This window comes from Camelus ferus, chromosome 17 (assembly GCF_009834535.1).
Source record: "Camelus ferus isolate YT-003-E chromosome 17, BCGSAC_Cfer_1.0, whole genome shotgun sequence".
Lineage (NCBI taxonomy): Eukaryota > Metazoa > Chordata > Mammalia > Artiodactyla > Camelidae > Camelus > Camelus ferus.
Window position 1 is genome coordinate 24189552 of NC_045712.1, and position 16747 is coordinate 24206298.

At 56.4% G+C, this 16747-nt stretch overlaps 1 protein-coding gene across 5 annotated transcripts in view; it reads right to left on the minus strand.

Annotated features, from left to right (window-relative positions):
• Nucleotides 1-1486: 1486 nt before the first annotated feature.
• Nucleotides 1487-16747, minus strand: part of TEX264 (testis expressed 264, ER-phagy receptor) — a 29202-nt gene continuing 13941 nt past the window's right edge. For all 5 annotated transcript variants that reach the window (XM_032458406.1, XM_032458404.1, XM_032458407.1 and 2 more), the window contains 2 exons: nt 5504-5672; nt 1487-2063 (listed from right to left, as the gene is read on the minus strand). In XM_032458406.1, the coding sequence (XP_032314297.1) occupies nt 1771-2063; nt 5504-5672 (462 nt within the window). In that variant the 3' untranslated portion in view covers nt 1487-1770. The remainder of the gene's footprint in view (nt 2064-5503; nt 5673-16747) is intronic.

Sequence of the window (16747 nt, forward strand, 5' to 3'; positions counted from 1 at the left end):
TAAGGGGCACAGCATCTCTACACATGTTCTCCTGGCACTGCCCTTTCTTCCACAGGTGTCAGTAGAGGCAAGGCTAGCTCAGACACATGCTAATGAGCACACACCAAGCCCAGGTCCCTCTGGTACACGTCTACATGTGGGTTTGACAGTTGAGGGGGTGGGGGGCTGTCACCAAGGAAGGACAGGCTTTTCCCCTGGACACAGAAACCCAAAGCCCCACTGCTCTGGAAAGAGCACAGCTGTGAAACAGATCAACACATCAAACCCAAACAAACACAAACTCCATCGCTAATGGGAGGCAGCAGGATGAGAGTTCAGAGCTGTCAGACAAGGCTGGGGAGACAGACATGCTGTCTTCCAGCTCCCGTGCTTTCACCCTCTCTGGCTGCCTCAGAGCAACTGTTTCCTGGGGCAGGTGAGTGAGGTGCTGGGCCCCTGGAGCAGAGGGGTTGACAGCAGCAGGGTGCTGAGGAGAGGAAGCTTCAGAGTAATCCCAGCCCATTCACCAAGGCAATCTCCCAAAAGACAGTGCCAGCTCCAGTGGCCCATTACGTGACCCACATCAAGTGCGCTGCATGGTCCCGCGTGCAGCATGGACATGCTGTTACATACTCAGCTATGCAGTCACTACTCCTGCTGTGCACACAGACACACCCAGGTTTACCTGCAGAGCTGCACATGCGGACGTGTCCACACATATATAGCTATATTCATGGACACACAGCTGCACAGATGTCTGGCTTTACATGTGGACACAGAAAAACACACAGCTTTACACATGAACACACAACCATACACATACAGCTGTACAGACACATAGCTACACACTGATGGCTGTATACAGACAAAACCCCCAGACTGATACCCCCAGTTAGCCAGTCCCACACCCCTGTAATACAACCAGACAGTAAGACACTAAGCACAGGAACACGTGCACATAGCCACACAGCCATCCACACAAGTACAGCTATGCCTAGCCACAATCACATCTGGATGCCCACTTGGCACAGCCTCACCCAGGACCACCACCAGCTGACCCATCCATAGTTACGCACACAAAACCAAAGGCATGTGCATGTGCGCATGCACACACACAGGTACACAGACACTGGCGGGCACAGCGGGGATGTCCTCACTGGCTGGGCAGACACCAGTGTGAGCACAGGCACACTCTGGCCACAGACACAAAGGCATCTCTTGGAAGCAGACAAAGGCAGGCTGTGAGCTCTCCACTCCTGAGCCCTGGAGGGCATGCTCAGCTTTCATACCCCTTGTCCTGATCTGCCTGCTCTCCAGCAGCCTGGGGGAGAGAAGCAGCTGTTAAGTGGGGCCACAGAGCAGGAAGTGAGGGCCTCCAATACCCTCCTTCCTCACCCCACCTCAGGGTACCTAGCCAAGTTCCTCCCTTTCCTCAGGATGCTCCTGCCCACTCCTCGACTATCTGAGGGCTCCCCAAGGTAGAACAAATGCACATCGCAAATCCAGGTGGAACAAGAAAAATCATTTGCTTTATTCTGGGTCCTGGAAGCTCCAACGTGAATCCGAAAAAAGATGTAACAGGGGCAGCAGCCCTAAGGGCTGGGTGCAGACAACAGTCCTGGCTCCTCTGGCCCTGGGAGCCCAGAGGGCAGTGAGGAGGCTTAGCCAGAGGCCCGGGACAGAAGTTAGGCCCCCCGAGTCTCCAGCCTGAGCCGAGGAGGTGGAGGAGAAAGAGGCAGAAGACTGTTCAGTTCCTTAGAAATTGCACCATAGAAAGGTGCAGGCCTCGGGTTACTCCTCGCCCTTCTCAGGGGTACTGGGCTCCCGCAACCACTTGGCAGCCCCCAGGGGCTCAGCCTCGAGGCTTGGCCTTGGCTCCCCCATGGGTCCCTCACCCTCCAGATCCAGCTCCTCAAAGGACGAGCCACTGGCACCCGACTCGCTGTAGCTGTGCTCACTGCGGGTGTCACCATCATCCCAGCCGCGGCTGCTCACCCCAGGGGACAGGGTGGCAGCTGAAGTCTCCCGGCTGCCAGGACCCACCTCCAGGCTCACAGAACTCGTGTCACTCATTGTGTCAGCTCCTGGGCCAAGAAGAGGGAGCACAAGTTAGCTAGGACCCCCACCCCCACCTTCAGGGCAAGGACAGAGGCTCTACCACTGGTCCAGCAACTCAGCATAGACATGCACTCATGAATAATAAAGCTGGGCCTGGCTCAAGAGGCCTATTCCAGCTGCCCTCTGCCCTCTGCCCTGACTGGGGCTGCACTGACAGGGCAGATGGAGAGAATGGGGAGGGAGAAAGGAGGGCAGTCTGCTGTGCACTCCTCTCCCTAGCCTGAATTAGCCTCAGCTCCCTGCACTCCCACAAAGCCTGCTCCCTCCCCACCACCAAACAGTCCATTAAGGACCACTCAGCCCAGAGGTGAGGTGAGGAGCTGAGGGTAGAACAAAGAGACTCAAGCAGTGTCCCCTCCTCCATCCCCCATTTCACGCTTGGAGAAAGGTTTGTCCAAAGCCAGCTAAAGAACCCTGCCCATAAGGCTCAAGGACAGGAGAATGGTCCAAGAGGCCTACTCTCCTGTCCCCTTTTCCCCATGCAGAGCTCCCCAAAAGCAGCCATATCTGGGAAGTCAGCTGGCTTCTGCCTCTGGCCCACACTGAACCCCAATTTGAGGAGGAGGTTGGGGAAGGAGTGGGAAGGGGAAGTCCTGAGAAATCCTCAACAAGTTGCATGGGAGAAGGATGCTGGAATGAAGCATTTTAAGGGCTTTCTTCTTCTATGCCTGGGTCACCCCAGTAGAGCCCTTACCCACCCCCAACCACTGGTGGCTCCTGAGCCACAAAGCAGCTGAAGGGGACCCTGGAGAACTCCGCTGGTGGCTGGAGAGCCCTAAAATCCCTCCCAGCCTGCTCCTCCTACCCCCAACACCTCCTCCAGGGCAGGTTCATCTGTCCTGTTCAGGAGCAACCCCCAAAATTCATCTTCCCAGATCAGAGGCACTGGCAGCAGTTGGAGGTGGCAAGGAGGGGCAAAGGGCTCAGGCCCACTGTGTGTAGGAATCCAGATTGAGAGAAGGCGGATGGATATGCCTCCCTTCCTGTGTGAGAGGGAGGGGGGCAGCTGTCAAACATCACAGAAGGTGAGGGGTGAGCCAGCTTCCTCAGATCCTATCTCCATGGTGATGGAGTCCCAAGCCCAGTGCAGCTGGGGACTGCTTGGCATTTGGACTTGACCTGGAACTTTCACTGAGCCTCAGCTGTGACCCAGGGTGGGGGTGAGGGGATTTGGGATCTGCTCCCCCAGTCCCTTTAGCCCCAAGAAGATGCCCTCTGAGCTCTACTGGCAGAGGTGAGGTGAGCCCTGCAAGTGCCAAGCTCCTGGCCCAGGGCCGCCTTCTTGCTGGGGCCCTAGTCATGGCTCCCAGAGTGGAGACATTCAACAGTGAGCCAGGGCTACTCCCTAAGTTATGCGTAGTACCCTCTGACCCCGGGGCAGGACTCCAGCCCTTCTTTTGCTCCTTAAATGATTACTGATGCCACACTGGCTGCAAGCCTGAAAGGAGCAAAGGAGGTGGGTAATTTCTCCCTGGCCCCATTAAACTAAGTTCTACCGTCCCACCCATCCAATGGCTCTCTTGGGACTTGGGTATGGGAATCTGCCTGCTTGCCGGCCGGATGCCTCCTCCCTCTCCCAGTTCCTAGGTGAGAAGTGACCAGAGGAAGGAGCCCAGGGGTGTCCCTTTAGGCCAAGGCCCAACACGCTGGGATAAGGACAGCCCCTGGGCATGTGCAGACACCTCTGGCAAATGAGTCTAAGGCAGTGAAGCAGTATCCTTCTAGCCCTACCAAGGTCTGCACAGAAAGAAGTCCTGGAGTCCTGGGCCTGTGTCCCAGGGCAGAAGAGGCCAGGCAAGGCAGAGCAGTACCTGAATCCTGAAGGCTGCTGGGACAGAGAATGAAGCTGCCACCTTCACCCTAGTCCCCGTCTCCTCCACTGCCCATAGCCAGTGCAAGGAGATCAAATATTCATCGCCTCTCTGGAGCTAAATAATACATCAATGTAATAACAGGCGCAAGGCAGCTAATCACCCCCTTTCACCTCCCAGCCCAAGTGGGGGCCACAGCAGGGAGGCAGACAGGGACAGGCCAAGCCTTGGGCAGCCAGGCGCCCACCACATGCTGCTGCACAATGGCATGCACCTGGCAAGCAGACACCCAGAGTCTGCCCGGGTGTCAGGGCAGACCCTGTCAGAGGTGGGCAGACCCCTCAGCCCCTACACCAGGGAGTGGGCGGGCAGGCTGGTGGGGAGGATAGGCCAAGGAGCTGGGGGCGGGGGAGCTAAGCTGCAGCCAGCTGTAGTGAGTGCCAAGAAGTCCTTCAACACCCCTGGCAGGCGGTGTTTGGAAGGGGTGGGCCAAGGAGGGGGGCGCAGGCAGCAGAGGGAGGTCAAAGGAAGGTCAAGTCGCTCCCTTTCCTGCCCTGGGGACTGCCCAGGCCTGCTGACCTTGTGCCATGTCCTGTGCCCACAGTAGGGGCACTGAAGAGTGTCTGCCAGGCACTACCAGGCGGGTGGGAGCAGTGCCCCATGGAGGTAATTAAGTGGCAGATGAAGTTAACTGTGTTGGACATGGCCCCTAGGGAGTGAAGACTGCCTCCCAGTCCCCCTCCCCCACCAACACATGTCTCTCAGGGTGACCTTGGCTGTTGAAGATTGGATGGACAGCGGGAATCTCCTAAAACAGGAGGTGAAGAGGGACAGCCACTTTTCTCTCAGCCCTTTACCACTCCCACAGGTCATGGACCTCCAGAGTCACATGAGGTTCCACCAGCACAAGGGTTGGACTCTCAAGGATTACCTGGAATGCTACCAGCAAGCCCTCTCACACAACTGGGGACAGCCCAGGGTCACAAGAGGTCATGACAGGAGGGTGTGCTGAGAGCAGGCAAGCAACCTGCTAGCCTGGATCTACAAAACCTGGATCTGATGGAAGGGGCCCGGCACTGACCTCCTGGCTCCCCTCTGCATGCTCTCTGGTTGCTCTTTGGCAGGAAGAAAGCAGCTGGCTCTGGGCAGGGCCCCAGACTGGGGGACAGGAGAATACTTGTTCCCCACCTTACGTTCCAGATCCAGTGCCAATCTTACTTCCTGATGAGCCCCACCCAAGTGACACCTTTCCTGAGCATCCTCAGCCCCCTCCCACGAGCATCCAGCTGTCTGTGATCTGTGTTTCCAGGGGTACTCTTGCTGCATCTGAAGGGAATGTGTGTAGGGTCTTGTGTCTGTGTTACCAGGGATAAAGTGTGTGAATCCACATCTGCATGGATCCGCGTGTCTAGGAACAGGCAACTCTGCATGTGGGCAGGTGGTTGGGCAAGGGTCTCCTCCTTCTGACTCTGCCAAGCTTAGCCTGGAACCACAGTGCCAACCCAGCCAGGGAGATGGCTCCTCCACCATGCCCCACACATCCAGGGAGGGGGGCTCCAGACAGGGCCCCACCCTCCTTCCTCCACCCTCCGTACCTGTGCCATCCACCTGGGTGTCGTCAGCCTCCGCAGGCCCCCGGCTTTTCCGCTCTGTCTCCTTCACCTCAGGCACATAGAAGTCTCCCTGTCGTGCCAGCGGGCACATGAAATAGATCTGGTCTTCCTGGTAGATCTCCAGCCGCGGGTGGGCACAGAGCTTCCGCTCCTTGTCAGAGTGTGGAAGGTGGGATGAGCTCTCCAGGGCCTTTAACCCACTCGTCCCTGAGTGGCCCCAGGAACCATCTATTTTTTATTCCCTCCCAGGGGGCTGGCTCCGCCTCCTGCCCCAATCTCCCCTAAGTTCCAAATCCCTGCTGAGTGAGGCACACACACAGCACCCTAAGGGTAGAGTCCCACACTCCAGGGGGGCAGTGGTCTGAGGACCCAGGACAACATCCTAGGACAGGTACTAAAAATCCCAAGGGCCCACCACTGCTAATCCTGGGACCAAAAAGCTGCTCCAGAAAGCAGTGGTCTCATAGAGCCATGAAGCTTCGCACTGCAGACTACCCTAAGTCAGGGACTCCAGGCTCCAGGTGCCCAAGTCATGCCAAGCTCTGACCTGCCAGACTTTCCATCTCAGGACCCCGTGGCCCTGACCTCCTCTCTGCCCTGGACAATGCTGACTGACCCACCAGTATCAGGAGAGGTCAGTGCCACTGACTCTTAGGCCTCTAGCCCCTGCCCTTGCAGGCATGTGACTGACAAACCCTGGATTGGAGTTCCAGGCCAGCTAAAAATCTCTCCTACTCCTATTCCCCTGCTGGTTCAGGTCTACGCCAACCTCCGAGACTATCAGATGTGGCTAGTTCCCACCCCTTCTCACACCTCAGCCCAGAGTTTCAGCAGAGGGGAAGAGGCAGACCCTAGGCTAGAGGAGCAGACAGGACAAGAAGGTCTAACACTGGATATTGCCTGGCTCCCCAGTCGGCTGAAGTAGCAGCTTATAGGGCCCCAAGAGGAGACAGGCACTCCACTCTCCTCTGCCTGGACACAGAACCTAAAGCTCTGCATCCCCCAGGGTGTGTGGAAGGTGCACAGACTCATGCCAGAGCTTCCCTGAGACAGGCAGAACAATCAGAACAGGGGTCAAGTGAATATTGCTCCCGAGCCTGCCTCCCTTTCCTACATCGGAGCACAATTATCCACTAAGACGACTGCGAGGTCCATGCCCTGTCACCGCTCACCCACCAACCTTCACAACATGGCTATTTATAGCACCCGCCCAGCTCTCACCATGAGCTCTGAAATGAGCCTTCCATTTAGCGGTAATGAGAGACTTATCGCCTGGTGGGGAAAGCCACTCCAGGGCTCCACTTGTGTGACTGCCTGGCCAACCTTAGAGCTGAGAAACCAACGTCCAATTAAAGCAAGTGAAGAGGGGTAAAAATGAAACCCTGGAGAAAAGAGGGAGGGAAGAGTGAGGCTGAAAGGTTCATCCAGCCAGGGTCCTCAGCAGCCTGATGGAAGCCACATGGGGGTGGATGTCCTGGCCCAAGGTCTAGCTGCAGCTTAGCCTCTGACTCCACACATGACCCAGGCAAGGCCTCTCATCCTAAGTCTCTGTGTGCTCAAACACAGAGTAGGACATGCTAGCCCTAACACCTCCAGGGACAGTGAAGGAAAATCACTATTTTTAAGATTGAGTCTGACCTTTTTTGCCAACTTGAGAGCTCTATGGGCCATCTCGGCCCCCAGCTCTTCCCATCTCTGAACACACCAATGGCTGCTTCTGCTTTCTACCTGCCCACACACCCACCCAAGGCCTGGTCTTCAGAAGGAGGGTAAATAAGAACATGACATCAGGAATAAGGAGGGTAAATAAGAGCACGACATCAGGAATGAGGAGGCTCTGGGGCTCCACTAATGCCAGCACTTGGGGGCAAGCATCTGCCAAACCTGAACCCCACTCAGTGACTGGGTCATGTTGCCAAGGCCAGGGTCAGAGGCCTCCTGAAGGTCCAGGGCCTTTCCTGAAGCTAGAGGGAATAAAAGGCCCCTGAACCCAATCAGAGCATGGCCTTCACCAGCATCCCATGCTCACGGCATTCAAAGGGTCTAAAAGGAAGCTGCTGAGTGGCCATCAGCTACCCAGAGGCCCATATCTCAAGGGCTGTAGACAGATGACTTTTGGGGATACTTCCAGGAACCAGAGCCTGTGCCCACCTAGAAATCCCAGGGACAATGGGACAGTACCCCAAACCTCACCAACACTCAAGCCACCTGCCTAGCTTTCCTTCTGGAAGTAACAGGGATAATAAGAGGGAGTAGTCTCCCTTCCACCCTCCCCTCTAGGCCAGGCATCAAGGTGGGTAGCACCAAGCAGCCACCCTTGCCACCTGCTCTCCAGCCCCCTCATTGGCAGGCAGGAGGCAGCTCTGTGGCTGCTCTGCGCATCTGCCTCCTCCAGAGAGCCCAGCTCTGAAGTTGCCTGGCGGTGGACAGCCCTGTTGCCATGGAAACTGCATCCTCCATCCTTGCCGTCGTCTTCATTTCAAAGCCATTGGGGAGAACAGAGGAACAAGGGAGCAGAGCAGGGAGAGAAAACTGTGGCCTGGGGCTATGCAGCCATTCCTCCCCTGCCCAGCCCTCCCTCCTCACAGCATCCCACATAGGGAGTGCCAGCTGCCCAAGCCTGCCTCCAGGCCCCTGGAAGGGCAGCCTCATACCTGAGTCAAGCCCAGTCTTACCCCTGCCACCTGGGGTCCCTGGCCCTCCCTACTGGAAGGAGGCACAGAGCTAATTAAAATCTCATTGACGGCTCAGCCCCAAATTATTTTAACACATGCCGGATCCTATCAAAATTCAGACTCAGGCAGGAAGAAGGCAAAGGCACAAACTTCCAACCCAGGCCCATAGATACAGGAGGGGCTTATAACTGTCCCTGTAGCCTCTCCTTGAGACCCCTCTCCATGCTCTGCCCACTGACCAACAATGAGTCCCAGTGGGGGCTGGGGATGGAGGGTGTGGGACAGGGGAAGGACTAGCCATATGCTCTGCCCCTAAGAGATCAGGCAGAGAAGACAAGCCCTTTCCCTCCCAGCCAGGTGTAGCCTCTGAGGGAGGAGAGGGAAGCCACAGGCCAGCTCTCAGGTCCTCACTGCACAGCAGGAGCTATGGCCCAGGCAGCATGTCAGTGAGCTGGTAAATATTGGAAAATCATCAGAGGAAGGCAAGGCCAGCTGCCTCTCCCTCAGCTAGCCCCAGGGAGCCCTTGGAGAACAGACTGCCAAGGACACCAAGCCAATGCCACACTGGGCTGGTACTGCCAGGGAAAGGGGCCTAGAGTCCTCCCAGACCTGGGCACACCCCTTCCCACAGCCCAAGCAGCCAGAGGCCTGAGGAAGCAGCACCGGGACAGGAGAACCTGCGTGGGCCACTGAAGCCACTGGCTATCTGACGAGGCCACAACCCAGGGCAACTCACCCCTACACACAGACTCAAGGGGATCACAAAGCCCTGCTCCAAGGTGGGAGAGATGCAGACACCTAGAGTCTTCCCCACCTAACAGCAAGAAGTAAGCTAATCACGCTAAGGTGTCACCAGGGACTGCTAGAAACTGGATTCTGGAGTTCCAGTTTCTCAGACACACCTCCAAGGCTTCCCTCCCACCTGGCCTTCCACAAACAGAAACAAGAGGGGGACTTGGGACACCATCCATAATGCAGGGGTTTCCAGGAGACTCAGTCAGAGCACTTCCCCCTACCAGCATCTCTGCACTGACACCAGCTCACCCCTATAAGGGTGCTGGCAGATAAGGGAAGGAGTGATGCACAAAAGGCTGTCATGGTGCCACTGCCTCGGCTACTTTGGGAACATGCCACTCACTCTCTCCTCACCTCAGGTTGAACTCATCTCCTTGGTGCAGGGGCAAACATTCGGCCCATACAGCTCAGGGCTCCTGCAAAGGGGCTAGACTGGGATGCTGCGCCAGTGCTTCCCCGGTAGTTCTTACTGAACTAGGGGAGGGGAGGAGGGAGGCAAGACAGGGGACCTGAACTACCCCACTTGGTCTTCTGCTCCCGGAGCATCAGCCTGTGCCCTGGCCTCGGCTAGGGGTGGGGAGGGTGTGGTGTGCAGAAGAGGTCAGGCCCAGGAGGGAGACTGAGGGTGGATCCCATTCCCAGGCTGCCCAGAGCCTGGGTGTGCTCAGCAGTAGGTGGCCTCAAGTCCCCAGGAGGATGAGGCAATGGGTGTAGGCCAAGGACTGGGTCACAAATCTCCTACATGAGCTCTAGGCCTACAAAGGGATGAGGTCTGCTCCATCCATCTCTGCTCCATCACAGCCCTTTACTTCTTGTCTCACTGGGGTGAGGGGCCCTGTCCTACCCATTCCTCCACACCAGGCTGGACAGCCAGTTAGCCACACAGCCGGCAAACAGCTGTTGCATCCCACCCGAGGTGGTGACATCTCTTCACTGGGTGAAGTGAGGCATGCTCATTTTTAATTACACAGACACTGACATGCACCCGCCTGCACACAGCAGTCCCTGCAAGTGGGGGCTCAGACCCTGGAGGCCCCTTTGGCAGCCGGTCTGCATTGAAGTGCAAAGTGATAGGGTAGGCACAGCAGGGGCTATGGCTGGAATGTGGCACATTGTTATTATTCTGCCCAGGAACTTCTGTCAACTTCCCCCTCTCTGGCTCCCTCTCATCCCCAGTGGGCCTCTCAACAGCCTCTGGCCCAGAACCTAAACCTGTCTGTGGGACAAGAGGTGACAGCAGGAGACAGCTTTGGGGACTTTGCAGTGCCAGCAGGGAGAGCCTGCAGAAGGGCTGGTGAGCACCCTTCCTCCTTGGAGCAGGAGGCCCAAAGGTCTGAAAATGAGAGGCAAAGGAGACAAGGAATGAGACAGACTACCAGGGAGGGGACAGAAGGGGCAGGAAGTAGCACAGACAGCTCCAGGCAGGAGTCCTGAGCCTTGGCCTAGCTACTGACAAACAGGTAGCTTCTCTCTGGGTCTCAATCTTCCCAAATATAAAATAAAGAGATTGGGATAGATGACCTCAAAAGAAGTGAGGAACCAGAAAAGATTAATAAAAAATCCATTATTAAAGACAAGACAATTGTATACTTGGAAAACTCAGAATTAATGGAGAAACTACCACAAACATTAAGCTCATAAAATTGACAAAAGCACAGCCCATTTTTCTGTGCACTAGTCAGCCAGTTAGAAAATGTAATGGAAGCAAGAGAAGGCCCTCTTGGAGTCAGGTCTAGCCTGGGCTGAACTGGGAGCCCCCCTAAATGGCAGGGGAGGGGATGGTAGAGGAGCCAGGCCTGGGTGGGAGCCTGGGGAAGATGGCAGAAAAGGGGAAGGTGTGAGGCAGAGTAGGGGCGGGAAGGTGGGGTGCTGTGCCTGGCACCCAGCCTGCTGTGCCTGCTGCTGCCACTGCCTGAAGACTTTTCATTTTCACCTCAGAGCTGGCAGCTTGCCACACAATTTACACCTCTGCTCATATCCTGCACACCCAGGCCCTGGCTTCCTGGGAAGCCTATGAGGGGGGCCTCAGCAGCAATGGAGACCAGGGTTGGGCAATGAGAAGCAGGGGAGGGTGGTTCCCTCTAAGCAGACACAGGGGACACAGGCCCTTAAGCATCTCAGTGCCTGGTTGGGCTAAGAAGACCCTGACCCACAGCCATGCTCAAGTGGCCAATACTCAACCCCAGTTCAGCCCTGCTCTGGCCTTCTGGGCCTTCATGGAGCAGGACCACAGCACTGGGAAGCACTGGGGTGGGTACTCCATGGAGAGCTCAGGGGCTCAGACTTGGGATCCTATCACTCTCCTTTCCAAATCTGGGAGGGGAGCCACAGCCTCCCAGATGACATTGTTGCCATGGCAGGCTCCACAGCCCACCCCTCTCCAAGATCCAGCCACTCTCTGCAGCATCTGTGCAGTCGAGGACCTTGAGCCAGTCCAGCTCATAAGCCAACGAAAATGTTGCTGATTGATTATCCAGCAGCAGGAAAGCTGCTTGGTGCAGATGGAGCTTTGAAGCCAAGGGATCAGGGAGCCAGAGGAATCATGATGTGCCAAAGGGAAGGACAGGTGGGCAAGTGGGGATGGAGAGGTGGGGGAAGGAGAGAAGGTAGGGGAGGAGGAGAGGGCCCTGAATTTCTCATCTGGGACTGGCACCTCCACCCATCCCTCAGGGAAGACCTTCTCTCTGGAGCCTTAGATTGCCTGTCTGCATAACCAGACAAATAGTCTTTCTTTGTCTGAGGGCTCTGCTAAAGGACAGAGTTGTTCTGCTCTGGAGGGATTCCCCCTCCTAGGAATCTCTCCTTCCTTGTTCCCGGAATCTCAAGTTCTCTGGAGAAGAGCAAAAGAATTCTTCCTTGGTAAGGCCCATCTGCCAGAGGAAGAAGGCTCTCTCTGGATTGGTGACAGCCCAACCCCACAGCACCATCCAGACAAGCCTCAGCCCCCAGGGTCCTGCAGGGCTGCCAAGCTACCATATCTGAGCTGGTATTTCGAGAGTGGTGGCTCCCACGCCCGCCCCAGCAAAGGCTGGCTTTGTGCTTTCATTCCGGGGGTAGGGGAGTGGGGAGGGGTGAAGCCAGAGAGGCTGAGGAACAGGTTCCAGGGCCCAGGCTTGCAGAGGGGAGAGGCCTAGCTCCTGTGGGGTCCCCCAACACCTCAACACCCAGGGGCAACTCCCTAAAGAGAGTCAGGTGTGTGTCTGGGGTAGGGAACGGGGGTCTCCTCTTGGCTCGTGGGGAGGGGGATCTGGGAGTGGAGTCACAGCTACCCTGAGCTAACTTCTGTTACTCTTGTTCAGAGTTTGTGGCCTCCAGCTCTTCCTCCCCACCTCTCAGTGCTCATAGTCCTGTTCCAAAGTCATCCTGGATGCTGTCACTTATCGGCTCAGAAATCATCAGTGGCTCCCTTGAGCCTGCAGGACTCAGCCTCATCTCTTGCTCCAACTCTGCTCTCCAGCCAGACTGGATACACAAGCCATGCCCAAGTCAGTGCCTCCGCCTGACCTGCCTTCCCACCTGGAAAAGGCTACCCACCCTGCAAAGCTCAGTCCAAATGCCACCAACCCCAAAGCTTGCTTTGCCTTTCCCAGTTAATTCATCTCCCCCTCCCCACCCCACTCCCTCTGTGGGCACAGCTAAGCCCTGTGGCTGGCAGAATGGGTAGGAGGAAAGAGTTCTGGGGACTTATCACTCAGCCCCAATCCTGATGCTTCTGAGAGTTCCCTCCTCCCTGAGCTGGGGAAGGCCAATTAGCAGGCGGCAGCACTGGCAGGTGAGCTGGCCCTGGAGCCCCAGTGAGGGAAGCCTGGGAATGGAGCCGCCTCCACCTCACTGAGGGTGAGGACATGAGGCCCAATAAGGTACCTGCAGCAGCTGCTGCCTGTGCCCAGAACAGCTGCCAAGGTGTCCCTTAATGAATGCCTGCTGGGCAAACTGGCAGCCAGACTCTTCCTGCCCTTTGCTTCTGGTTTAGTCTCCCAGACTGACAGCTTCAGTCCCTGACCTTGCCCACCAGGGTTGGAGACAGAGGGTCAAAAGTGTGTTGTGCCACGGCACTGCTATTCCAGGCCCATTCTGAGCACCATCCCCAGTGTATCCCAAGTTCATGACAAGTCCTCAGCTTTTAGGGCCCAGCCCCACTCATGGACAGGGCAGAGTGGCAAAAGGCCTGTAGTCATCACAATGATTCTCAGCCCAAGGGACCTAGCCTGGACTCAGCCACTGCTTCATCCCTTGCCCTTGGGTAACCGCCCCACCCCAGGCCTCAGTAGCCCTATTGATAAAATAATAGGGATGCTGGCTTTGATTAGGACTTTATGCCTGCCTCCTAACTGGTTCCCCCATGCCGCCAACAAGGCCACACAAAAGAGGGCCCAGTAAATAACTACTGAGTAAGTGACTGAGCTGAGATACCAGGAGGGCCTTTCTTATTAAAAATAAAGCTCGGGAACCCTCCCACATTAGCTCAGCAAAGGTGATGAGCAGGGGGAGAGATGACCCCAAATTTCATTTTCCACTGGGGCTTCCTCACCTGGATTCCCACTGCCAGGGCCACGCTATTCCCCACTGGTGTTCTGGCCCCAGCGTGGACTCAAACCTCCTCCACCTCTGATGCCCTCAAAGTCCCCCAGACAGCTTAAGGGGAAACAAACACAGGAGATTATGAGCCACTGGATGGGACCCAGGCTAACCATGCTGCTGGAAGCTTCCTCACAACCCACAGCTCAACAGGCTGACCCACTTCTGTAGGCAACCTGCTGAGGCCCCTGCTCCTTAGTTGCCAGCTGGCTGCCCCTTGACACTGCCAGCCTATCACCCACCATTCAGGACTTCAGTCACAACCACTCCAGGGAGATCTCCACCCTGACACTCCCCAAGGCCTCCTCCAGGTCCAGCTTCCAGCTCCTCCAGAAACAAGTGCCTCTTCTGAGAGCTCCCGCCCCTGCCCGGTGCCTCCCAGCTCCACTCACACTGCAACTGTCATGGTGTCCTGAGGATCTGGAACAGACATGCATCTGCCCAACTCTGCATCCCTCACAGGACAGAGGTTTTCAAACCAGTTAAGTCTTAAACATCCTCCTCCAAAAAAAAGTTCACAAGGCCATCTGATTTGTAAAACCCAAGGGCAGAGCAACTCCAGTTGAAGCAGGTAAAGGTCTGAGTGCAGCTCCCCGACCCCTGGCTGCCAGTCATGGGGGCACCTTGGTACAGCCCCTAGGCTCCTGTCCCAGAGGAGTCTGAGAACTAAGGTCTCCCTGCCCACGGCTATCCCTGGTAGGATAACCCCATCAACCCAGCTGTCCCAGAACTCTACCACTGAGGTTCCCCCGAAGGGCTCAGTATACCTGCCCTGCCTACCACACCTGTTCAATTCTATGGAGAAAGAGCCACTATCCAACCTCCAGGGCCGACCTGCATTTCCCAGCCAACCTGCCTCCATGCAGACAATGCCCGGTGTCTCCCTGAACTCAGGAGAAGATGCCCTAACATCACAGACCACTCCCTCAACACCCACCAAAAACTTCCGGGAAAGCAGAGACTCTGGGAAGAGGGTTTATGGGGAAAAAAAATCACAGATCCTGTTGCGAGGAATTCAGGCATAGGGGGCTTGGCTGGAGATTCTAACACTCTCAGTGACCTCCACTGCCAACTGCAGGCAGATATAAGTCAAGTATCGAGTGTTGGGACCTCACACACAATCCCACACATGGGTCCCCAGGCCTCCCACTCAGTTCTGGACTCCTCCATGTGTCCCAATTCTTCCCGGGAGGTTCATTAAGACTGGTCCCACTCTGAGGTGAATTCTGGGGCTTCTGCCTATTACTTGGGACTGACATCTGGGACCCACCTTCTCTGTGGCCTTGCAATTTCAAGGGAGCTCAGTTCCCTCCTGCAGCTGCCAGGTGCTCAGGGAGAGTGGTCTCCTCCTGCCCTGGAAGCTCATATCTTGGACTCTGGTGGAGCAGGCTGAAAAAGCTGGGGCATCTTCCATGTGGACTGATGGTCACACAGCACCCAGGGACCCGTCACACATATGCTGTCCCAGGGGGCTTGGCTTGGAGGCCCCCAGTGGTTTACGTGGAGGAAGGCAGAGTTCCAGCCCCAATAGCTCAGCTTACCAGGCTGCCAAACTAGAGAAGCCTGGGCCAGAGAGCCAGGGGCTGCCACACAGACCACAAAGCTGAGATCTGGTCGTCCTTCCAGAATTTCTGCAGAGGCCTGACAAGTGCTTCTCTTCAGGCTCCTCATGGTGACACTGAGGACCCCTGCTGTCTCATAAGACCAATCCTGTCCCAGGCTCAGGCATACCTGCAACTGCCAGGACAGCAGCTGCTCTCTACCTCCCTCCTCCAAAGCTCTGAGATCATTCACCTCCAACTCGCGCCCCAGCATCTGGGGAGGCAGGTGAGCCTGCCAAGCCCTCCCTCACCCCTCTTGAAATAGAAAGTCGATGGCTGCTGTCACTGCATCTGAAGCAACTCCACAGCAGAACCAGCCTCAGATCCAGAGAGAAGCCAGCAAGGTGGAGAAAAAGAAGGACGTGGGCTCATGTATGTAACATGACACATGGTTAAAGGCAGCCAGCTGTCGGGGTTGGAAGAGTCAGAAGCGCCCAGTCTCATTAGCAGCCTCCTTTCTCTGCTCTCAGGGCAGTGGGGAAGAGGGCAGGTGTGAGAGCGAGCCTTATATTCTCTGCTCTCTGTCATCGAGGCTGAGAGAGGCACAGGGCCTCCCCTTGTCCACTGCAGGCAGAGACCAACAAACAAAACCAGCTCTTCCTCGTGTTTCACCTGGCTTTGACCCTCAGGATGAAAGACCAGGCTATACATGGGGGTAGAGGTGAATGCCACCCCCAGAAACCAGCAGAGCACCTGGGCTGCGCCCCAACTGTGGGCAGCCTGGCATCTCTCACTCTCCCACACAGCATGCCTCAGACACCTCTGGAGAAGCCCCTTGCCCTGCACCCCTGCTTCCTCATCCCAGGCAGGAAAGAGGATGGTACTCCCCCTGCTCCAGCCATAACCCCAGGAAAACCAAGCTCAGACCACAGACGACAGGCCCCCATGGGAGGAGGAGGCAGAGGAAGGGCTTTCATCTAAGAGGTGACGTCAAAACCGGGCAACCTGTGAAGCTGTCAGGGGCCGGGAAATCTGGACAAAGGTGTCTAAAAATAAACCCCTGAAGCCAGGAAAAGGCTTTGGTGGCTGAGCTGCTTGCCACCACACCGCATGCTACCCGTCCTGTTCTGAGATCTGGAACCCAGAAAGTCTCTTCCTAGGGGTGCTCCTCCAGACCAGCCCTTGAGGCTGAGGATGGCACAGACAGGACTGGAGACACCACACACCAGCCCTTTCGTGGGTGAAATGCTGAGCAGGCCTTGGTCACTGACGTCTCCTTCCTGCCCTCACCACCAACCAGCTTCCCCACCTCCTGCCCAACCCACCCCCAGGCAAGCACAGCGCCCCCATCGCCACCCTGCCCTAGCACCCTTCTGGCTGCCACCCTCCAGTTCACAAAGGAAATCCTCCTCTATCTTCCTCATGCCTGGCCTACCATGACCACCCTCCTGTTTCTCCTCTTCCTATCTCTGGCTATCAGGTCCACAGCTGGTGACCCAGGGCCCAATTTATTGATTCCCCAGCCCTGATCCCAGACCCTTACATCTCCTTAACCAGGACCTGTCTGAGCTCCCATTTTCATCACCAGGGCCCTGTCCCTTTTCCCAAGCTGCTTTGGGGAACAAAACCACCAGGCT